Source organism: Muntiacus reevesi, chromosome 1, assembly GCF_963930625.1.
Source record: "Muntiacus reevesi chromosome 1, mMunRee1.1, whole genome shotgun sequence".
Classification (NCBI taxonomy): Eukaryota; Metazoa; Chordata; class Mammalia; order Artiodactyla; family Cervidae; genus Muntiacus; species Muntiacus reevesi.
The window spans coordinates 120313760-120339170 of NC_089249.1; the positions used below are offsets into that span (position 1 = coordinate 120313760).

At 36.6% G+C, this 25411-nt stretch overlaps 2 protein-coding genes across 7 annotated transcripts in view; one reads left to right on the plus strand and one right to left on the minus strand.

The window, feature by feature from the left end:
- Positions 1-331: 331 nt before the first annotated feature.
- RPF1 (ribosome production factor 1 homolog) lies at positions 332-17200 on the minus strand. Its single transcript, XM_065910094.1, has 9 exons — positions 16951-17200; positions 15427-15483; positions 13265-13345; positions 6715-6810; positions 5986-6139; positions 2308-2390; positions 1425-1606; positions 1118-1244; positions 332-548 (listed from the first exon to the last, which is right to left on the minus strand). Exons 1-9 carry the CDS (start codon positions 17176-17178, stop codon positions 507-509), a joined length of 1050 nt encoding a protein of 349 aa, XP_065766166.1. The 5' UTR covers positions 17179-17200; the 3' UTR covers positions 332-506.
- Positions 17041-25411, plus strand: part of LOC136149659 (uricase) — a 123746-nt gene continuing 115375 nt past the window's right edge. For 4 of the 6 annotated variants that reach the window (XR_010659692.1, XR_010659693.1, XR_010659695.1 and 1 more), the window contains exons 1-2: positions 17041-17179; positions 19868-19963. The gene's annotated coding sequence lies outside the window, so the exon portion shown is untranslated. Of the gene's footprint in view, positions 17198-19867; positions 19964-25411 lie in introns of all 6 variants that reach the window. The other 2 variants (XM_065910106.1, XM_065910116.1) reach the window with 2 other exon arrangements.

The following is a 25411-nucleotide window of genomic DNA, read 5'->3' on the forward strand; positions in this document are numbered from 1 at the left end:
GTATCAATAATTCGCAACTTTTGCTCTTAAGTCCTTAGCAAACCATCTTGCTTTAAAACTTTTTACCCTTCTTGAAAGGCTTAAAGAAATGTTAAAACATCTTAGAAACCTGGCCCCAAATCTATGTGTTTTCAGGAAACAGAATGGAAACCATGAATACTAATCTGATAGAAAACCAGTAGGTTACACAGTATCTATCAAGCACTGTGTTTCTCAGCAGCCCACATGTTCCATGAAAGTACAAATGGGAATGTTACTTTGAATCTTGATTCCAGAGTATTCACAGTTACCTAAAAATAAGAGAATTAGATTTTAGGAAACTTACAAACTCTTAACAAAATGACCTTTTTATTTGCTACATAAATAGTGGTAAGTCATGGCACTTGATACTTTGTTCAGATATGAAAGAAGGTTTATGAAATCAGTAACTGCCACTTTGAAAAGTCTTGTTTCATAAACTCAAGACAGGCCTGTTCAGCACAGTTTAATACTATCCTCTCAGTCGTTTATAAATGGAATTTTCTTCTACTTGTATCCATTTCCCGGGGCTGGAAAGAAAAAAAAAAAGTTAACATTCTGTAGGTAATAGCACAAAACACTCGGTTTGTCTCTGAGACTGAATTTATCTTCAGGTCTGTGTGTGTGTGTGTGTGTGTGTATAATTTTAAAGTCATGCTTATGTATTTTCAAGTATTATTTTCATTTATAATTTAAAATGATCTCCAAACTTTTCTGTAGCAATAATTCTCAAGCATGCAGCAGAATCATTATAACACAGGTTTATAAACAGACTGCTGGCCCACTCCCTAGTTTTGAGCTAGTGGATTAAGCTAGTGATTGGGCAGGTCTGTGGCCCAACAGTTTGCCACTGTCTAACAAGTTCTTAGGTGATGCTTCTGGTCTACCTTTCAAACCACTGATCTTTAGGGATGTTTCAGGTGAACCAAGATTAATCTCTAGACCAGAATGCCATATCAGAGATTCGTTCTAACTCATGGGAATAAATGCACAAGCATAACTTAAGGTATAAACACTCAAAGCTTAAAGTGCAGGGTTTTATTCTCATTCCATCCTTTTAAAAACTGCCTAAATGGCTTTTCATAGAGTAAGCACATACCTTATGGACCCATTCATATTCTCCATATTTAGAATCAAAGGTTCCTTTCTGAAGAGATCTTAATTTTAAGGTAAAACGTGGTCCAAGTTCCTGAATTCCCACTTTCTTTTCACTCTTGAATATGTATCTTAAAGATAAAAAAAGTTAAGGAAATTAGTCTGAATGAACCCAACTATTACTTCTTTAGTATGTCAGTTTTAATTTCTCATCTACAATACTTGTCAGAATACATTGGGAAACAGGTTTATGTAGAAAACATGTTTCATAATTGAAGTCAAAGTCCAAGGAGTTAAAGTACTTTCCTCACCTGTGAAATCTGAAGAAGATATAATCCCGTTGATTGTGGAATGTGGCAACCTGCCTTCCAATAAACTGAGGATTATGGGGAAAGAGAGATGCAAACATACGTCCAATAGAATGACCCAGTCGTGTTGTAAAATTGTTCAAAATTATTTCTGGTATGTGTTCTGTTGGGTCTTTGCCTCTTCTCTAGAAAAATGAAAAATCACAACAAAGTGGCAAAAATACATCTCATTGCAGTTTCAAGTTTTACAATTTACATGACATTGAAACATTTTAGTTATCTTAATGACAAATTACTATAGATAGCTTAATCAAACCCAAGAAATAAGATGTATCTAAAATTAGGTAATACATGGTGAACACCAAAAAGAAAGTGCTACTATAAAGTGACATGTTTCATAGTCATGGAGGCTATTGCTTGTCTCCTGTAACTATTATAATCTCACAAGAACACCGTAGATAAAATACCAATTTTAATCAGAAGAGCAAACATCATTAAAAATCAATTAGATCGGGCTTCCCTGGTGGTCCAGTGGTTAAGAATCTGCCTTGCAATGCAGGGGACACCAGTTCAGTCTCTGATCTGGGAAGATGCCACATGCCGTGGAGTGGCTAAGCCCAGGCGCAATTACAGAGCCTGTGCTCTAGAGCCCTTGAGGCACAACTACTGAAGCCTGTGTGCCTAGAGCCCATGCTCCACAAGGAGAGAAGCCACTGCAAGAAGCCGGTGCACCACAACTAGAGAGAAGCCCCTACTCACCACACAGCATCATAAAACCAAACAGCACCACCTCCTGCCGCCAAATTAAATCAATTATAAGTTATAGCATTTACTAACCAGATACTGTGAGGAGACCCATGCCAGTCAAGCAATGCATAAAACTCACCTTAATTTCTTTACGCAGACGAACACTGCTCATTTTAAAGTGAGCAGTTGGGCCGTTGGGCAGGTGACTCAGAATTAATCCATCTGTTCACAGAGCTAAGGACACATTGAACTCTGTAATCTAAACCTTAAGTTGTTTAAATAACTAGTCCTTTGTATGCGCGAAGGCTCCTAAAATCTGTAGGTAATTCAACTATTAGGTGAATAGGTGGGTGCATGTATTCCTTTGACTTGATTTTCACACCATACCCAAAACTCAAAAGACACATAAATCAACCTGAATCTTTCAGAAAGACAGATTATGTTAAGCACTGAAATGAAGAAAGTGAAAGAGCTAAAATCCACTACTCTAATACAGGAATAAGGATAAGATTCTAGCATAACTGTAGCACCACAAATGGAATGTAAGTTTACCTCTATGTTCAGATGCTTTATAACCCTTAAAAGCACACTTTCATGTCTGTATATACATTTCATACATTTGTAAGGCCAGGATATGCAGTTTTGAATATCATCCCATAAGACCAGATACTCAAACTATCTTCTGGAAATCAAGGTTATTAGTGTTCTCAAGAGACAAGGTCTTAATTCTTGGGATTACTGTACTACAGTTTAAAATCAACCAATTAACCACTTACTGACCCTACCACAAACAGAATTAGGCTATACACTCTAAATTACAAATGAAATATAACTACCTACAATCAAGGCTAGCCGTCCAAGGGCTTTAAAAGTTTGGAATGCGGCTCAAGTTTTTGTAGCACAACTTGATTCTTTCAAATACTTAACCTTAAAAGGAGGTCAGAACTAGACTTTTAAGTATCTGCACACAATATAAGTTTTATAAAACAGATGTTGCCATCTTTAAAAGACATCAACATTCTCCCATTCATCTGTTAAATTAGAAACTATGGTGGTTATCATCTGCAACTTCCTTCTCTCCCACCACCAGATCCTGTTCATTGCTTTTACCTTCATAAATTCCTCACTTTTATAGCTGCCTCTTTTACCCCGGGTGTTATTGTATTATTTGACATCCTTGAGATTTTTCCACCTAGATTAGGAAAACAGTATCCTGCTTGGTCTGACTTCTCTTTCACCATTTCAAATACATCTGTCTCCTAATATAGACTAATGAAGTTGGATTTAGACCTTGGTTCTGTAAGTAATAAGCTAGGAGACTCAGATGTGCCATTGTAGTTGTAGTTTCTCATAGCTTCTTATGTACTAAGTGAAAAACTAGATGCCTTGAGAGTTTTGCCAGCTATAGGTAATTTCAAACTACTCTCACCACAGACTCATCTATAGATTAAAAACATCAGCATAGCACTCATACTGTGGCTCTGCAGTCCCCTTTTATTAATAACCTCCTGTCTCTACATTTTGTTTCATAACTGGGAGACACTGACAGCCTCTCTAATACACCATAAACATTAATCCTATCATGTGCTTTTTGCTTATGCTATTTCAAGTATCTACAGTATTTTACTCATCCATTAAGGCCTGCTTCAAATGCCATCTCTTTTTACACTCAAGCTCTAAATATTCTCAGCTCTCACTGTTACTATAGCACTTGTCATTTGAGTTAGTTATAGTTACACAAATGCCTTTCTTCCCAATGAATCCATTACCTCTAAGATACACTTCTGATAGATACTATGCCTACTACACAGCAGATTATCAGTAAATGTTTGAATTCTTTCCTTTTCTTCAAGGTTTGGCTATACTCATGAGGCACAGCCAAAAAAAAAAGTATTTCTGTATCATTTTCACTAAAAAAAAAAAATCATAAAATCTTAAGGGGATTAAGAGAAGTAGAAGTCATTTAACCTAAATGAAAGCTTGAATCTTTTCTAGAAATTTCCACTAAATTGTGGTTTGTATCAAAAGAAACTACAAAATCCAAATGTATCTATTCCTAAGTACCTGCACTGTACAAAAGGCATTACCTATGTTATTGCTCATCTCTAACAAACCACGCCACATAGGACTCATCCTGATTTTTAGTAATGATTTTAGCAAAGAAGAGTTTGAGAAGGGTCAGGTAGATTCATTCAAGTGCTACATGGCATATCTTAACTGGGTGGGATTACACCTGAGTCCTAGACCTTAGCTGGTAATTTGCAGTCAGAAATATATAGAGGCATTTTGTTACCACTGATGTGAAAGTTACTTTGTTATGAACGACTCAAAGGCCAGGAATGTAAAACACCCTATATAAGCTGCCAAGAGCACAAAGACATCCTACCCTCAAATTTCCATTTAGAAATAAGGAAGAGGAAAAAAATGAAAGTGAGGAAGTACTGCCTGCCCCAAAACAGAGGAATAAAAGTCTTGGAATCTCATTTGGGGGGGTGGGGGTGGGGATGACATGTTTTAAAAAGGCAGGGATTAGTATATTCAAAGCAGATCTCTTCTGGAATAGATTAAGTATTCAAGAAACTTTTTTCCTTAAACTCACAATCCAGCCAAATTATAAAATGACTAACAATACAAAGCTAGTTTAGTCTTAAAAGTCTCTGAAAAGCAAGTGGTGCAAGGGGATACTTGGAGAAGGAAATGGCTACCCACGTCAGTATTCTTGCCTGAGAAATCCCATGGACAGAGAAGCCTGATGGGCTACAGTTCATGGGGTCGCAAAGAGTCGGACACGACTGATCAAGTGGATGTCTTTAATTAACTTATACTGAAAACAATAAATGCCATAAAAGTTATTTAGTTGGAAAAAAAATAGCTTGTAAACCATTATTTTTTAAAAAGCAGTGTTCGTTGATTTTTTAAAATATGTTATCCTGGCAGCACGGAAGTACTATCCCCATTGTTTATAAATCCTTAGTAATTTTGTTTTAATAATTTTGACATTCAGTTGGTCATCTTTAAAGTTACTGAGTTCACAGGCAATAAGTAAGTAAAACAACATCAATGACAAAAACAAATTAGGCATCCTTTATATGATCTTTTATCTCAAAACAGGAAGAAATACCTAGGGTTGAGGTAACACATTCACCTTGGATCTGAGACTCACAGTAAAAGGATAGGTTATTCTTGGTATCTGAAACACTAGTTGATACACAATATGGGCCCAAATTCCTACGTCAAAAATGCAATCTGTGACACCACTTCTGGCAACACAAAATCTAGCCATATCAAAATAGTTGCAGATCCCCAACTGGGAAAGCACCTTCATGCCTCTATATTTTCAAATGGTTATATTTTTGCAATAGGTATTCTTTCTCTGCCTTACCTCATTCTCCCATATCCACCTAGACAGGGTTTAGGCATCTTTTTCTGTCAAGTACTTCTTCCCTAATGTCCCCAGGGCAGATTTTTACCAAAGTTTGTACTATATCCTGTATTTCCCTCTATAATTGTACTATCGGCACAATATTTTTATTTGTTTACATATCTATTTTATCCTACTAGATTATGAATTCCCTGAAGCTGACTTTCTCATTTATCTTTTACTAACAAATAATGTCTTGCTTGTAGCATGTGCTTAACAAATGCTTGCAGAGTGAAAAGGAAAAATCAGTTCAGAGTTTTGAATAGAGATATATAACTCTCTGGTTGAAAAACTTATGTTCTAAAAGTTTCAGGAAACATTTTCTTTTTCTTTTAAATATATCTTAAAAGGGGTGAAGGGGAGACAAGAAAACTCCTTAAAAAGAACAAAGGATACTTGGTATCTTACGATCTTCATTAATAACAATCAAGTCTGTGAAATCTCTTGAGATGCACTGTGGAATAATTTTTTTCAGAGCCAGTCCTCTTCTGTAATAAACATGCGAATTTGGTATAACTGTAGAGAGCTGTTCACAGAGTCGTACTGTTCTCTATAAAACAAAATAACAAAATCCTCAAAAATGAAAAAGAATAAAAATCTAAGTGGCATATATTTATAAGGAAAGAAATAATCATTATAGTGTTATTAATAGAGAGCAAGGCTAAGGAAGAATGAAATCCAAACAGTTTCATCCTCCATCAAAGGCTGATCTACCTAAAGCAGTCATTCTCAACTAGGGACAATTTTGTCATCAAGGGATGTTTGGAAATATCTGGAAACATTTTTGGTGGTCATGACTGATGGTAGTGGTAGAAGTTGGCTGCTATGGGTATCTAGTGGATAGAGGCCAGAGATACTGCTAAGCATCCTATAATGAACAGGACAATCTGAACAATAAAAAAATCCAGCCCAAAATGTTTAAACAATGCTGAAGCTGAGAAAGCCTATCATGAAGAATCACACTTGGGTGAACCTACATCACACCACCGATACATTTTATTTAGCTTATTTACAGGCATTACCTAAGGCAATTACTAAAAATTTAACTCTTCTGAACGAAGTTATTTTAAATAACCTATATAAGAAAATCAAGAATTTAAGAACTATAGTAATTGATATGTTTACCCCATGAGGTCTATCTGATGTAGTGATGAGAATCTTGGGAGAAGTTTGTCTATTGAAGTAAGAAGCAAATTCATCTGTAGCTTCATCATAAGCAACCTGAAAACGGAAAGAGAGGTCACTTTACATCAAATACTCTACTGGGCCAGCATTTTACAAGCAATTCTAGTAGGATTCTATTAACACTGGGTATCCGACTGACTCGTGATTTAAAGAGGGCCCAGGAGGGTCAGGTTAATGACAACATGAAGAGGTTGGATAACTTTATAGATGAAGAATACTAACATAAAACTGGAGCAAAAAGCTGTCAAAAATAATTTAAAGAAATTGAGATGCATTCATTCTTGAAAAATGGATCCACTTGTGGGCAAGAACATCAAGAATCTTGCCTAAAGCTATTCCATTTCCCATATCAACCTGGGTGGTAAAAACAGTAACTTTATCAACTTCAGGACTAATGGTAAGTGAGAAACAGCAATCCTGGATGCAGAGGTGGCAGACCAGATTTGAGGACGGGCAGTGGACTTGGACTTGGACTTGGCTGTGCCAGTCCAAGGTTACAGGCCTAGTTCAGGGTAGGTGTGGACCAGCCAAAAATTTCAATGAGAGGTCTGGAAGTGAAAAAATCATAGACGAACTGACATAATCTCTCCCCAAATCCTTGAATGACAGCTAAGCTACACATAAGAGAGACCTGAGAATGCAGTGCACATGAAAGACAAGGGAGACTTGAGAAATGGCTGCAGCTTTGAATGCACTCCTCAATCCACACACACCTCAGTTGCAAAGGGTATGCACGTCTTGGGGGCCCAAGGTTTCACCATGCAACCTCTACCCAAATCACTGGCTGACCATTAAGTCACACAAACAAATCTCTAGGGAGGAAGGTTAAAAATAACACAAACTGAGTAGTAGTGTAATGCTACTGTCAGAGATTCCAGTTTAAGTCCAGACAAGTTACTGAAACAACAACCAAAAAATCAGTAACCTGTAAAAAAAAAAACAAAGACAATCCAGAGTTACTGCAATATTTTCTACAAGTGTCCAATTTTCAACCAAGATATTAGATATACAAAGAAACAGAAAAGTATGACGTATAATCAGGAAACGAGAAGTCAATAAAACTGACTGAATGGGTCCAGATGGTAAATTTAGTGACAATTTCAAAGCCATCATAACAAATATATTCAAGGAATTAAGGAAAAATACAGGCTTTACAGTAGATCTAAGATGCAGGAGAATCAATAATCTTGAAAACAGATTAACAATCCAATCTGAAGGATGGAGAACACAATCATAGCAAAAAGAGTAAAGCTGCAGAGATTTTTAGGATAATGTTAACCACTTCAATAGTGTGTTAGAAAGGCAGTCCCTGAAGGAAAGTAGAGGGCAGAAAAAAAAAAACATTTCAAGAAATAATGGATTAAAAACTTAACTGACAGGTCCAAACTCAACAAACATTAAGTAGAATTTAAAAAAAGAACAATATCTAAACACACCAGTGTCAAACTGGTAAAAGTCAAAAAACCAGAAAACTTTAATAAATCATATACAGGGGAAAAATGTAATGACTGGTTTCTCAAAAGAAATAATGAAGGTCAAAATTCAATGGAACAAGTTCAAAGAAAAAAACAGGTCAACCAAGGATTCTATGTTCCACAAAATTTTTTAAAAAATAAAGGCAAAATAAACGCTTTTAAAAAGACAAAAACTAAGATAATTAGACCTCAGACCTGCTACAAAAACAAAGGCTTAAGAAAATCCTGCAAGCTGAAAGAGAATAATACTAAATGATCCAGAGACAGGAACGAAGAGGACTATAAACAGGTAATGATGAAGGTAAACATAAGACTTTGTGGGTGTGTTGTGTGTGTAAACTCTTAATTTTTTTTTTTAAACATGAGGATGTTTATTTATTTATTTTTTCTAACATGGGGATGTTTAAAGCAGTAATTACAACACTGGGTTTATAACATAGACAGATACATAACAACATGTACTGACAATTAACAGCATGAGTAAGAGTGGAGGTCACAAAGCTATACTGGTGCAAACTTACTGTATTTTACCAAAATTGTGTCAGTATCTACTAGAAGTAGGTTGTGATAAATCATTCTCCAGAACAGATCTTATGCTAGGACATTTCTTCAATTGAAAAGGACTGAAATAAAACAAAATATGTCCCAGACCACAATAAAACTGAACTAGAAATCAACAGCAGAAATCAGCAGAAATCGGGGGAATCCTCAAATATCTGGAAATTAAATAAGATACTTCTTGAAAATTGTAAGCCAAAGAAGAAATCACCAGAGAAATTAGAAAATATTTTCAACAGAATGAAAATGAAAACACCACAAACACACCAAAATGTATGGAAGGTGGTTAAAGCAGTGCTTGGGCGAACACCAGAGTTTTATATGCTTATATTAGGAAGAAAAAATAAAATCAATAATCTAAGCTTCCATCTTAGGAAGCTAGAAAAAGAAGAGCAACTAAAACCCCAGGTAAGCAGAAATAAAGAAAAAATAGGGATGGGGGGGGGGAACTAATGAACTAAAAAAATATAGCAAGCAAGAAGAAATTATCTTTCATTAGAAGAGGTACTCAGATGTAAATGATTAAAGAAATGCATCTTAAAACTTGTGGGCTATATATAGCAAATGTGAATTTTATGACCATAATTGCTCATCATAAAAAGATAAAAATAAGTTAAATAAACAAAAATAGAATAAACTCAGAGTATAAAAGAAATAATAAAGGTAAGAGGAGATATAAGTGAATTAGAAAACATTTAATAGAGAAATAAAAGAAAATAGTAACTTGAAGAGAATAACAAAACAGGTATGTCTCTGATGAAAAGCTCAAATAAAAAAATTACGAATGAAAACAGGGTATTACTTCAGTTTCACTCATGAACATGTTCTAAACAATGCACTTAACAAACCAAAACAATATTTTAAGAAGACAAAACACCTTAACTAAATTGGATTTACCCCATGAATAGAACAGGTTTTACTGCAATAAAGGAAAAAACTGGATATTCATCTCAATATTTGCAGAAAAGCACATAAATTATCTTAATATTTTCAGGAAAGGCATCTAACTTTCAAATTCATTAATTAAACAAAGCAGCAAAAAAAAAAAAAAAAGGAATTTCCTTAAGTCATAAGGAAAATCTACCATTAATGACACATACATTAATGATGATACACTGGAAGTATTCTTTAAAATTAGTAACATGGCATAGAGGATAATACTGCTTTTTAAAATTTATTTGACATTATGGTGAGGTTCTAGTAAGCACAAAAGAAACTGTTAATAGTTTGAAAGTAACAAAAACATATTTGCAGAAATGATTATCTAAACATGAAAACATTCAGAAAAATTATTACAAGTGAATTCTACTGATTAAAAGATCATGATTCAAAAATCAATCTCATTTTTGTAAATCAGCAAATCAAATAGTTTTCAGAGAGATGTGATGTATACTAACAAAAAAAATGTAAGATACCCAGGAATAGTTCTAACAAGATTTATATGTATAACTTGTATGAAGAAAACAATGATATTCACTGAAATATATTTTCAGTATTTAAAGGCCCAGTGAAGCAAAATTAGAGATACCAAAGGAACATTTCATGCCAAGATGGGCACAATAAAGAACAGAAATGGTATGGACTTAACAGATGCAGAAGATATTAAGAAGAGGTGGCAAGAATACACACAAGAACAATACAAAAAACATCTTCACGGCCCAGATAATAACGATGGTGTGATCACTCACCTAGAGCCAGACATCCTGGAATGCATAGTCAAGTGGGCGTTAGGAAGCATCACTATGAACAAAACTACTGGAGGTGATAGAATTCCAGCTGAGCTATTTCAAGTCCTAAAAGATGATGCTGTGAAAGTGCTGCACTCAATATGCCATCAAATCTGAAAAACTCAGCAGTGGCCACAGGACTGGAAAAGGTCTGTTTTCATTCCAATTCCAAAGAAAGGCAATGCCAAAAAATGCTCAAACTACCTCACAGTTGTACTCATCTCACATGCTAGTAAAGTAATGCTCAAAATTCTCCAAGCCAGGCTTTAGCAATGCAAGAACCGTGAACTTCCAGATGTCCAAGCTGGTCTTAGAAAAGGCAGAGGAACCAGAGATCAAACTGCCAACATCCACTGGATCATCGAAAAAGCAAGAGAGTTCCAGAAAACATCTATTTCTGCTTTATTGACTATGCCAAAGCCTTTGACTGTGTGGATCACAATAAACTGTGGAAAATTCTGAAAGAGATGGGCTACCAGACCACCTGATCTGCCTCTTGAGAAATCTGTATGCAGGTTAAGAAGCAACAGTTAGAACTGGACATGGAAAAACAGACTGGTTCCAAATAGGAAAAGGAGTACGTCAAGCCTTTATATTGTCACCCTTGTTATTTAACTTATATGCAGAGTACATCATGAGAAATGCTGGGCTGGAAGAAGTACAAGCTGGAATCAAGATTGCCAGGAGAAATATCAATAACCTCAGATATGCAGATGACACCACCTTTATGGCAGAAAGCAAAGAAGAACTAAAGAGCTTCTTGATGAAAGTCAAAGAGGAGAGTGAAAAAGCTGGCTTAAAACTCAACATTCAGAAAACTAAGATCATGGCATCTGGTCCCTTCACTTCATGGCAAATAGATGGGGAAACAATGGAAACAGTGGCAGACTCTATTTTTGTGGGCTCCAAAATCACTGCAGATGGTGATGGCAGCCATGAAATTAAAAGATGCTTGTTCCTTGGAAGGAAAGCTATGACCAACCTAGACAGCATATTAAAAAGCAGAGACATTACAGTATTGCCAACAAAGATTCGTCTAGTCAAGGCTATGGTTTTTCCAGTGGTCATGTATAGATGTGAGAGTTGGACTATAAAGAAAGCTGAACACTGAAGAATTGATGCTTTTGAATTGTGGTGTTGGAGAAGATTCTTGAGAGTCCCTTGGACAGAAAGGAGATTCAACCAGTCCATCCAAAGAAAATCAGTCCTGGGTGTTCATTGGAAGGACTGATGCTGAAGCTGAAACTCCAATACTCGGGTTACCTGATGTGAAGAACTAACTCATCTGAAAAGACCCTGATGCTGGGAAAGACTGAAGGAGGGAGGAGAAGGGAACAACAGAGGATGAGATGGTTGGATGGCATCACAGACTTAATGGACATGAGTTGAGTAAACTCCGGGAGTTGGTGATGGACAGAGAGGCCTGGTGTGCTGTAGTCCATGGGGTTGCAAAGAGTCGGACATGACTGAACGACTGAACTGAACTGAAACAATACATATATACATACATACATGTATACTAAGACTTCCCTGGTGGCTCAGACGGTAAAGCATCTGCCTACAATGTGGGAGACGCGGGTTCAATCTCTGGGTTGGGAAAATCCCCTGGAGAAGGAAATGGCAACCCTCTCCAGTGACTCTTGCCAGGGAAATCCAAAGGATGGAGGAGCCTGGTAGGCTACAGTCCATGGGGTCGCAAAGGGTCGGACACAACTGAGCCATTTCACTACCTACATATGTACAATTTTATATGTACATATATATATATATAGTGGATACACACACACACACAGGGTTGGCCAAGAAGTTTGTTCTGTAAAACATTCCGTTAAGAAGGCACAGAAAAACCCGCATGAACTTTTCGGCCAACCCAATACTACCTAGATTCTGACACTGATCTGATTTAGTATGATTCATACTTTTATATGGAAGATGAAAGATCCTGGAAGATAACACTCTTGAAGAGAGGGACTTGAGGACAAGGGGCATCTTTCCTTCACAGCTATCAAAACTGACCATGAAGCTATATAATCAAGAAAGTAAAGAACTGGTCCAGTGACACGCTACCAAAAAAAAAAGACTCAGCACATATGGACGACTAATAATTCACACAGCACTACAATTTACTACGAGAAAGACTGTACTACTTCAAAAATGGTGCTGGGAAACTGGTTATGGAGTGGAAGAAAGAAACTGATTTCCTTTCTCACTCTAATAAGAGAAATCCGTTTCTGATAATTAAGTACATGAATGTGTTTTAAAACCTTGACTCTTTCACTGTACTATTGCAAACTAAAGGGAAAAGTGAAAGATTATCTTGAAACCAAGAGTTTTATACGGACACACAAAAAAATAGCATCAGATTACCTTAGTTGTCAAAATGTTTAACAAATACTACAAAAATCTACAGCAAAAATTTATAAAACAAGGACTGCTTTTCAAATGACATTAAAAATCACTGGAAATATTATTGATTAAATGACAAATAAGTCTATCTGCATAAAATACCTTTTGAGAAAATAAATAATTATTGCCATTTTCTACAGCATTGTTGGAAAACCCAATTATGAAATAATCTTCAACAAATAATAAGATAATATGCTAGCATTATAGCTAAATCAATCCATTATACAACTTCACCAGCTAGTACTTTAAATTAAACACTGGCATAAGAACAGATAATTTATCAAATGTGATTATCCAAATTTATTTAAGACCTCTAACATTTACCTCTTCATCATTAGGATCTACTATGGTTTCATCATACACTCGCTGGTTGTCAATAGTCTTGGGTACAGGCTTTGGTGGAGCCTAAATAAAAGAAAAAAATGTTAAGTCTGGGAAGCATTTCACATTAATAATTTTGCATTATGCTTGGGGAAGAATAACAAAAATCTGCAAATAATGCAAAAACTCAATCTGTCCCTCATTCACCCCACTGCTACATTAGTCCTAGTAACCGTAATATTGAGTAAGAGGCTTTTTAACTCTCTGAGCACACACAAGCACTTACTGGAAGAACTGCTGACAAGATAAAATGGCTTAAAATCAGGCACAAGTAGCAGAAAGAGAAGACAGAATTCAAGATGATTATTCAAAAAGATGAAAAATATCAAACATAACAGAAAAATTACAAAGGTACATATTTAGGTAGCTTTATTCGAATACTTTCAGAAAGCTATTCAGAAATATCTAACAAAGGCTACAAATCTGTATCTTTCTGCTGAACTAGTAATTCTAGTTTAGAGAATTTATGGTAAGGAATGAAAAGGGGAGCAATTTATACACAGAAATATGTATAATCACTATGGTTAATGGAAATGAACAGTAAATAGGGCAAATGCCCAACAACAAGATAATGACTATGGCAGTGCCAACTTAATGGAATACCATTAGCATCAGCAATCACATACACTCAGCTTAGATCAAGAAATTGTGCAAATGAAATTTTAAGGAGCAAGAACACAAAACCATAACCATACACTGATTAAAATTAATCTAAAATATACGTATACTAACAGAAATAAATATGACCTGATGAACTATTTGGGAATTCTTTTGTATTATTTTATGAAATGAATATTAAGTTTTAAGTAATTTTTTAAAAAGAGGCAGTTCTAGATCATCTATCAATCCAAAAACAAGAATGGTGATATTTTCAAATGGTGATCAGCATATTAATTTGCTGTAACTGACTACTGAGTTAAAAAGAGACTAACACTGCTTGATAGGATTTTGCAGGTGAAAACAGTCTTAATGTTGGAATTTCCTGTGATTTAATCTAATACCATTCAAGAGAATTCATGAAAAAGTAGTATTTAGTTTGTATACACTATATGTATATAGTCTGTATTTTTCCCTTCTTCAAAAATGCTTATTATTACTTGGTACTCCATCTTAAGTAAAAGATGGGAGGAGGGGGGAGTTGAACATTTTTAAAATTTTGCAAGTATAAAATGCAACCTAGAACTATAAATAAAATGAAAATGACTTAGCTGTGCAATAATGCAGAAGCATTCAATAGTTCTTTTAAAATTTTTCAATAGAAAGATTTCACTTTTTGTCAGTATCATAAAAACAGCTAAATCCTTTCTTGATGCTCTCTTCTTTGCTATAATCCACTGAGGTGTCTCACGTTCCTCCTACTCCCTATTCTCACTCTTCACAGGTTATATCCTCTGTCAGCTCTCAGTCTCACACATCCCAACCCTACAACAGAAGAGGCTCTATCATGCCCTTCTTCAGCCTAGCACAAAACGCCTTTGCTTCAAGTCTGAAGAACTCCAGTTACAGGCCTATGGTGGGGAGCTTCTCCATTCCCAGTCAGGGATAATGTGTCTCTGCCTCTCAAACACATGAAGTTAAGTAAAATAATCAAGCTGGAAGTGTATACACCATTTTGAAATTCTGAAAACATGCAAAATACCACTACTACTGTATTTACTGTTTATGTACACAAACATAATAAAGGAAACAAATAAAGTGTTTGGCAATAATAAAAAGCAATTTCATGAGTTAATGTCTTTTTTTTTTTTGACCCTGCTTTAGAGACAAAAGGGATCTTAGTTCCCCAATCAATCGAGGATTAAACCCTTGCCTCCTGCAGGGGAAGTGTGGAATCTTAACCACCTGACTGCCAGGGATGTCCCAATGAGTGGTTGTCTTTGGAGGGGAAAGCAATCAGAAAATACCACACAAGAGACTTGAACACTATTTACTAATGCATAATTTCTTGAGTTAAGGATAGAAAGGGGTGTGCTGTATTGTTTTTATATCATTTTAAACATTCAAAATATTTCATAATAAACTTTAAAATAAAGTGATTCAATGTAAATATCAGAAAACATTCCTTAATACAAGATATAAAGCAGAGGACTAAAAATGTTATTTACCTTATCACCAAGAGCCTCTCTCTCTTTTTTAAGTTTTTTCTTAGCTGCCAACTTTTCCTAAAGGATTTAAACAAGAAAAGAACAATATTGAGAAACTACTAGTTACATAGCAAACACATAATGAAATTACTAATGCTATGAATATTTAAACTGACCAGTCTTAGAACTGAATTAAAATAAACATCCAGACTTAGATGTTCACACCTAAGTAATTGTAAACCAGATGATCTTGCTCCCTCAAAATAATCTAAATTGACAAGTTTGAATATTTAAAATTTCATTAGCTTTATCTTTTACTCTAAAGCCTCAAATAAAGTGAAAGTGCAAAATGTATACTAAGTAAGTTAACAAGCTTTTGTTATTTTGCACTCCTAACAAGTTGCAACCTAAAGAAAATTTATGGCTATTCTGGTGGCTTCTCTTGAAAAGTGCTAAAAATAATGATAATGAGAGTTTTCACATTGGTTACAAAAAATCCATTACTAGTGATTCAAACATTTTATAATCAGAATATGCTTTTATTATTCAGAATCTAGAGGATGTACTGTAAATCTGTAACTTCTGGGGACTTCTGAACAGGATGCTTCACACACAATAAATAAAAATAAATAATAATAAATAAATAAATAATAAATAAAATAAATAAAAATAAATAAAAAATTTCTTTTCCCTAGCGCCTGTTGATCCTCAATCCACCAGGTCTCCGATTAGAAATTACAGACCCAAGACATCTAGGACACCCTTCCCCGATACTTGCACCACAAAATGGGTTTTTTGTCCTTCCAGGTACTCCAATAGCACTTTATCACCTACGACAAATTAGACACCGTGCAGGGCCTTAACAAGTCTAGCAAGAGGCAGCAGGCAAGGAAAAAGAATACTGTGTATGAATTTTCCCGATATGCAATAAGCAACTTGCTTCCAAGCATAATTTAACCACAAATGAGCACTATGACTTTGGACTTTATCTTTTTCTACGCGTTTACCTCCTAGATTGGTATAAGGACAATGCGGGAAAGAGTAAATCCAATTTCTAGAACTTTACAGTCTAACTTCGGTAAGAGCGGCTACAGCAATCAGAGAAGGATCATTTTGGATGTTTCTACTGCCTGTACTGCAGGTTTTAGGCATTAGCCAACGTCAGGTTGACGGGGTAAATCGAAGACGAAGATTTTTGCCTTCTAAAACTGGCGGGTGGAGTGGGGCACAGAGGAGCCAGTCAGGAAAGGAATTTTTAATACTAGGAGAGCAAGACTTCTTGCTTTCTTTCGCAATCGAGGACAACAGAGCTGACAAGGAAAGCAATCCTTGCTGCTCAGACAGAAAGCTGAGCCGAGAGTGTGGTAAAAATGAGGGTGCAAGAACTAGGGCAGGGTTGCTTGGCCCCTACCCCTTCCGGATTAATAAGCGCCGCCCGCGACCCGGGCAGGGGTGACCACGCATGTGCATCATCCAGCCCGTCCCACCCCACTGGCTCCTAGAGCGACATCGCGCACGCGCCCTGGCGACTCCGCCGCCTCATACCTTGCGCTGTTGCTGTTTCCACCGCGTGAACATTAAGTGTCGCCGCTGTTTGTTCTTAATTTCCGAAATGCTGAATCCTGGAGGAAAGGCAGCCGTCGTTGGGGGTTGGACCCCACTTTCCGTCGTCCCATCCTCACCGACTGCAGCCTCTTGAGCTTCTTCAGTAGCGGCTTTGCGTTTCAAGCCTTTCTTTCCGCTGCCTCCGCTCTTATCTCCGGCCTTCGCCATGGTATTTTCGCTCCTTGTGGTCTGTACGGAAACGGAAGTAGCTTCCTTTTCCCACCCCCGTCCTTAAGCTTTTATTTCCGGGTCGGGAAGTTCTTAAAGGAAAGTGTATGTTTGCTGAGTTTTATCAGTTTAAGGAGGTGCTGAAATTTAGGCTTGAGGAGAGTATACGGAGCTTGCCCAGGCGTGTGAACTGTGAAATGAGTTGCTGAAATCCATTATTGACTTTAACATTAACAAACCTAAATGTTAGTTGCTCAGTCCAGTCGGACTCTTTGTGACCTCATGGACTGTATGTAGCCTGCCAGGCTCCCCTATCCATGGAATTCTCCAGGCAAGAATACCGGAGTGGATTGCTGTTTCCTTCTCCAGGGGATCTTCGCCACCCAGGGATAGAACCTGGGTCTCCTGCATTGCAGGCGGATTCTTTACCGCTGAGCCACTATGGCCTAAGTACAAAACAGTCTTTATAGAGTTTACAGTGTACTAGAAACTAAAATGATCTCCCAAATAATTAGTGTGGTAAGCTATTAAATATGCATGGTGTTGTAAAAATAGAACAGGATAAAAGAAGATGAGGGGATAAAGAGACGGGTTATAGCTCTTAAATAGGATTCTGAGAGTGGTCTTAATTATTGAGCAGAGATTTGAAGGGCATATGGGTTTCCCTGGTGGTTTAGGGGTAACGAACCTGGTTGCAATGCAGGAGACCCCGGTTCCATTCCTGAGTCCGGAAGATACCCTGGAGAAGGAAATGGCGACCCACTTCAGTATTCTTGCCCCAGAATTCAAATGGACAGAGGAACCTGGTGCGTTACAGTCCATGCGATCGGAATAGAGTGGGACACCACTTAGTGACTGAACAGTAACAACAAATGGAGCATACCGTGCAGTTATCTGGGGGAAGAGCTGTTAATATGAGAAAAGCAAAGCTTTTTATCTAGGAGAAAAGCTGTCCAGGCCAAGGAAACATTCAGCTCCAAGGCTTCAGTCAGTAGCGAGCCTGGCTTGTTCAGAAAACTTCACTGAAGCCAGAGGTCAATGAAAGAGGAGAGTAAAGGTGGGCGGGAGTGGGCATGGGAGGTTAGGGTGACAGACTGTGTAAGATTTTGTAAGGGCTTTGGCTTTTATATGAGATGCAGATTTCTTGGAAGATTTTGAGTAAAGGAATGGTGTGATGACATATTTTAAAAGCTTCACTCAGACTCTTCTGAGAGTAGACTGTAGGGGAGGGAAAGTGATAGGAGGGGAAAAATGAATGTCTTGAACCGGTGGTACTAGTGGAGGTGGTAAGAAGTGAACAGATTGTTTTGGGAGGTACAATTCCTGACAATTGAATGAAAGGCATAAGAGAAAGAGAAGAGTCACAGATGACTCCAGGATTTTTGACTGAATGACTGGATGGTTGGAGAGAGAGGTATGGACTGGAGATTAGAACTGGGGAGTCATCAGCTAATGGATAGTAATTCAAACTATTATAGTGAGTGTAGATAAAGAACTGAAATAGAAAAGAGAATGATGAACTGAACCCTGAAGCAGTCTCACATGAAGAGCTAGAAAGAAAAGGAGGACCTAGTAAAGGAGAATGAGAAGGGAAAATCAAGAGAGTAGCGTGTCATGAAAGCGAACGTTTTCCCAGTGATTAAATTTTGCTATATTCCTCATTCTAATTTTAGGAAAATGACCTCTAAACAATTCTTTTTGGTTTACTGTCAGCAGTTGATTTTCCAGAAATTACCTTAATTTCAAGTTATATGTTTCAATATTGACATTGGGTGTTTTGATAGTCTAATATTTTGGTTTCCATCCTTCATTTTCACCTTTTCAAGTTCTTTTAAACAGGATATTAAAGATATCAAAACTGTATTTTAGAATACAAGCCCCACCAAAACCTTCTACCAAGCTACAAGTCTAGAATTGTGATTAGAAAACAAAACCTGTCTGTTTAGATCCAAAACTGGATTTGAATTATACAATACAATAAAAAGGGAAAAATAGTGTGGAGCTAAAAAGTCACTAGCCTACAGGTTTGGCTTCAAGCAGTCATAAAAATATTACTTGGCTTATTTAAAGAGGAATAATCAGATTGTAATTGGTGGGGGGGGTGGGCAGCAGGAGGAGACAAACCAACCTTTATCTAAAAAACAGACTGAAATATTTTGGAAGTCTCTTCTAGTCTTAATATTTTCTGTCTCTCTACATATGGTACATTCTTTCCTTGTAAAAACAAAATAATCCTGAAATGGATAACTGTTTTTATTTATTTAGAGGTGCCATACAAATGAGACCAAGAGCTGTTTATAGAGGCTGCCTTCATTGCTTGTTGCCTTCCTTGCTTGTTGGTAATGATAGTTGTATGAGTTGAATAAAATTATTTCTATGATCAGAATTCTTATCTGGAAGAAATCACAAAAGTGTTGACCAATTCAGCAAAAGTGTGTTTAATACTACTCTAATGAATAGGGAGAGTAAGTATGATGGAAACAGTGGGCTCTGTATTCAGATCTGTGTTTAGATTTTGATTCAGTCACATAGATGATATAAAATCTCAGTTAAATCAGTAATCTCTCTGAGCCTCATTTTCTTCATCTGTTAACTGGGCTAATATTAGCACATAGTTTCTTCAGATAATGTGCATTAAAGAAACATACACATGCAATAAATGCTAACTAGTTATTTTTATTACTTCTAGATCTAGAGGCTAAGCTAAATATTGTTGAGGAAAAAAGACATCATGCTTGCCCTCAAGTAGCTTACAGTTTGGAAGAAGATAAAACAGAATTTTAGTGTAAGTATTCAGTAGTATTCAATGTAGAGTGCTCCTTAGTTTGTGGTCCATTTCTTCCATGCACTTCTTTTGAGTAACTGCTTTATTGTTTATTATTTGCAGGGCCTACTCCTAATAGACTATACATTACTTTAAAATAACACATTTAATTTTGATAGTTAATAACTTTTTTTACTTGTTATTTGAGAATACAAATATACATGATATTCCAGAATACCCTGGAATACAACACATGGACACCAGATGAGTTCAGTGATCCAGACAAATATAACCTAAGATTCTGCTGAGAAAATTTGATCTGTGTTTACAATATGACTTATGCTCTTTACATAACAGAAATCATTCCATAAGTACAAAATATTAGTCTATTACATGAGGAAAAAGAAATACAAGGTTTAGGGATAAAAAATTTTTTGTTTACAATGTGCTATAACTCTTTGAGAAACACAAAGTAATAAACTAACGCTTTCTGAGCTTGAATTATACCATTTGGTCTGTTAACAGTTAAAGAAAAACCAAAATAGAGGCCCCATTTTGAATAAACTTTTAGACAAACACTCATATTTATATAACCAACACTTTTAAACTGTTCAGATTTGCCCAAAGCCTGACTCTGATCTAAAACTAAAACAGCTTTTTTCAGGTCAGTATGACCTTATAGCTTCCCAGCGAATTGCTATAGACAGTTAAGCTTACACAGTGCTGCTACCATAAAAAGACTGTAAGTTTCTAGTAACCAGTCACACACACACACACACACACACACACACACACACAAATGTGCTCCCACATTCATGCTTTTTAAACTCAGCTGTCACTGCTGCATGCTGAGCTTCTAACCATGTTTCAGCTCAAAACTGCCCTGTTTTTGAGCAGTGTTTCTTGCTCAGTAAAATGCTTGTATCAAGTAAAGTGCTCCAAATTTTCTTTTGACAGGACAGTAGAACCATTACAGAGCTAGTGTCTCATCTGTGAATATTTCCCTGGTATCCAAGACCTGTTTAACTTCTCAAATACTGAAAACCTGGAGATTAATTGTATGGTTAATACTGTCATCTCTATGTACTCCACATGATGAAATAGACATAATGCATATCCTGGCCTTTCCAGAAACCAGAAATATATTAGGAAACCAGCAGTTTTCTTCCAGAAGTAAATCTTTATAGATTGTAATAATTTCCATGAGACTTTAAACGTTTTTTCAGTAGACACTAAACTTGGCCATGCTGGTGTTGGATGGAAGGACAGTCCTTACTTTATTTTCTGAGTAGCCTCCTTAGCATTAAGGTGGGCTGTTTGCTTAAACAGGGTTTTTTTCTTTTTTCTGCCTGCTAATATTTGCAGAGTGCATGTAGTTCCACCATATCTGAAACTTTGATACACATTTCTGATGCTTACTGGGAAAAGTAACAGCACAATAAAAATCCAGTTTCACTAAAATATCATCTCCTAAAGTGATTTCTTATTGTTTGAGTTCATCACAAAAGCTTTTATTTATATTTTTATAAGGTATTCAGTGCCTCTGGATGATATTTCTGACTATGGAGCAAGCATAAATAAAATTTAAACATCACCCTGGCAGGACTTTTGTATATCTAAGTATTTAGTATTCTGTTGATTCACTTGTTCAACAAATATTTATTAAGTCATACTTAATGCCAGATCCTCTGGCTTTTTTAATATATGTATTTATAGAATTAAAAAATGAAAAGCAATTCCCTGCCCTCAAAGAATTCCAGTGGGGAGAGCCCAAGGACAGAATCAAATGCCCAGAGTATGAGAGGTTATATGACCATCACCATGTTTTATAATCAAGACAAAATTTCTTCTCACATCTTCTTCGAAGAACCAGATTAGGTGTATTTGCAAGTCACTTGTAGCTCAGAATATGTTTTCCATAGACGTTAACCCATGTGTTGTGATTCAATCACCCAAACCAGAGATACAAATATCAATTGTTTACAACCAATACTGTTTATTTTCCCCCCGCATTTATGTTCTAATTTTCCATTATCATAGAATTATAATGTGACATAAAATATTTTCTACTGTTACCATTTCACAAACAAAATATAGCAAGCATTCTGTATAATTATCAGACATAATATTAAAAATGAAAGCTGATGGAAGCATAGTCCTTAGCTTAGGATGAAGTGAAGTGGAGTGAAAGTCACACAGTCGTGTCCGACTCCTTGTGACCCCATGGACTATACAGTCCATGGAATTCTTCAGGCCAGAATACTGAAGTGTGGTTAGCCTTTCCCTTTTCCAGGGGATCTTCCCAACCCAGGAATCAAACCCAGGTCTCCCACATTGTGGGCCCAGCTGAGCCACAAGGGAAACCCATAGCTTAGGTTAGCAGTTTTCAAGCTTTTATCCTTAAAAATTATTGGGAAATTTTTTTTAATAAATAAAAAGCTTAGAAAGAATTATTGGGAACTCCAAAGAACATTTGTTTATATGCTTTATATTTATCAATATTTACCATGTAGAAATTTTTAATTTCTTCAGTTTTCTTAGAAAAAATTTATTTAAAAATAATAACAATAAACCAATTATGTGTAATATACACACTTCATGAAAATAACTATATTTTTCCAAACAAAAAGGCCAATGAGAAGTTAACATTTTACATGCTTTGCAAATCTCTTTTATGTCTGACTTAATGGGAGATACTGCATTTGTACCTGTGTCTCTGTTTAACATATTGTGACATACCATTTTGGTTAAAGAATATAAAGAACAGGTCTGTGATTGGAAAAGGGAGGAGTATTTAAGAACTTTAGCAGAGAGCCAAGGATGTTCTTTTTGATATTACATTAATATTTGACTAGTAAGTTTTTTAAAGATTGAAAGTGAATGAAAGTCGCTCAGTTATGTCCAGCTCTTTGCGACCCCATGGACTATGTCCATGGAATTCTCCAGGCAAGAGTACTGGAGTGGGTAGCCTTTCCCTTCTCCAGGGGATCTTCCCAATCCAAGGGTCAAACCCAGGTCTCCTGAATTACAGGTAGATTCTGTACCAGCTGAGCCACAAGGGAAGCCCAAGAATATCAGTGTGGGTAGTCTATCCCTTTTTCAGTGATCTTCCCAACCCAGGAATGGAACCAGGATCTCCTGCATTGCAGGAGGATTCTTTACCAACTGAGCTATCAGGAAAAACCCTTAATTTTAAAGATTAATTGCACCATATAATCTAAAATCATATCAACAAACTCTTTATGTTCTATTACCTTATAATCTATTGATCTGTTTTGCATTTTGAATGGATCTTTTACTGATGCATGATTTTGTAACATCATGCATTCATTGGTCATCTGAAAAATAGTGGTTCACTGAGTTATGCATTTCTTCTATAAGTTGACACACTCTTTATACAGTATCAAAAAAATCACAATGTTAAAATCACTACTGGTCTCATCAGAGAAGTCTTCTGGTGCTAGTAAGTTGTCAAGCTTACAGTAGTGAACAGTTTTCTGAAGTTCTGCTTTTTTTGAATAGGGGTTTCTTTTGGCTCCAGGTTACTGATGGTAGTGCCCATAATGCAATGCAGGGATAGAAGCAGGGAATTAGGAGACTTGTGAGTAGTGAGAGCCTTTTGTTGATGTATACTATCCAGGGCTAGGCCATCTCCCTGTTACCTTTTCTCATCTGTGGAGCCCTGAAGGTTGCCTGACTCTTCCATTGCCACCATTAGTTAGCTAGAGACACCTTTTCATTCACCTGAGTATATTCCGGGAGTCTACTTATGGAGGCAGTCTGAGGGGGGCTTTGTGGGGGTCCTTCTACCCTATTCACTTGTTCAGGATGCATGAGCCACAGTTTATACTATTAGTTGATTCTGACTAAGGTTTCTCTTCCAACCCACTATGGAAAAGCATACATTCTCATAGCCCGTCTTCCTCTTCTGGAGGCAATCAGCAAACCTTTTCAATTTTTCTGAAGCTTCCTTTTTTTTCCTCTATAGCGACCAGATGAAATAGATATAAAAGGCCCCTTTTATATATCCTTTATCCCTTTACATTCTAACAGGGATGATAAGGTCTGAAAAGGTCTTATGTATTGTTGGTCATTGGCTAAAACTTCATTTAGGGGGAATAACAAAAGTCAGTAGCTTTCCTGGAAATTCCACCACAAGAGTCAGGAGGACCTCTGAGACAGAGAAAGTTAAGGAGATGGAAGAACAGTCTCAGGAACTGAAGACATGTTCATGAGACGAGCATTCGTGGCAGTGACCTGGGCAGAAACTGCAGAACTGGATTATACTCTTCTGTACTTTTCCCCTAGATTACTCCTACTTACTAGATTAACTAGGGTAAAAAAATAGAGATTAAAGATAAAGGACCCCTCAGTAAGTGACCAGATTCAGGAAGTTTCCACCATGTACCAGTGCACCCCAGGGAGATTTTGTTGACTTAGTTTCCCTACAATTATCCCTTTATTCTAAAGACTTGGGTTCAGGATACAGATTTGTATATTCCAAAACTTGCCTTAGTCAAAGGCATTATTTCTTTTTTTGTTTGTTTTTTCTTTATTTCTTTCTTCTTAAATTAGAGTATAGGCACTTTACATTGTTGTGTTACTTTCTGCTGTACAGCAAAGTGAGTCAGGCACCCAAAGAACTATTTCTATGACAGAGCATTGCTAGGAAGCTCCAAGATCCTCCAGGGAGTACTAGATGCTAGAACATCTTGTATTTGCTAAAACCATCAAAAGGCATATACCTAACCTGAAGTATGATCCACGACCAGGAGCAATGCATCATCTGGAAGCTTGATAGAAATGCAGAATCTCAGGGTCCACACCTAGACCACCTGAAAGATCCTTAGGTGATCCATAAACACAGCAAAGTTTCAGAAACACTGCTGAAGATGTGCGTTTCATCCCCCAGCCCTATTAAGTTTCATTGATCAATCAGAGGCCTTGTTTCAGGCCAAAAATTTATGGTTGGTTTATAATAATATTTTATTATTGTCAAAAAATATTTTAAAAATGATTGAATTGATTGAAGGGAAGATAGACGTGTGAGAACTGCTATGGAAAGCTCATATCTTTGTTTTATTTTTCTAACCTAGTCCTCACACAGACATGAAGTGAGATTTAACAGATCCCTTATCAAACTGGTAGGCAACAGATAAATCCAGGGACCTATGATTATACTTACCTCATCAGAACAAAGTGACTTTATTTTTCTTTCGTGCGACTGTCAACAAAAGTAACTCCCAAAGCGTAGCTCCAGGACCAGCAGCGTCCACAGCACCTGTGAACTTGTTAATATGCAAATGCCTGGGCTAGCCCAGACCCTCTGAGTTGGACATTCCGGGGAAGGAAGTCAGAAATCTGTATTTTAACAAGCCCTCTGGTAATCCTTGTGCATGCCCAAGTTGGAGACCCATTGGTCTTGACTCATAATTATCTTCTAATACATGTTCTGTTTTTGTTCAGTTG

Coding starts and splice junctions, on each gene's coding strand:
- RPF1 (XM_065910094.1), bottom strand. CDS start 17,178: ATGGCGAAGGCCGGAGATAAGAGCGGAGGCAGCGGAAAGAAAGGCTTG. Junction 15,484..16,950: donor GGAAACAGCAACAGCGCAAG/GTATGAGGCGGC, acceptor TAAATCCTTTAG/GAAAAGTTGGCAGCTAAGAA. Junction 549..1,117: donor AATATGAATGGGTCCATAAG/GTATGTGCTTAC, acceptor TTTTCTTTCCAG/CCCCGGGAAATGGATACAAG.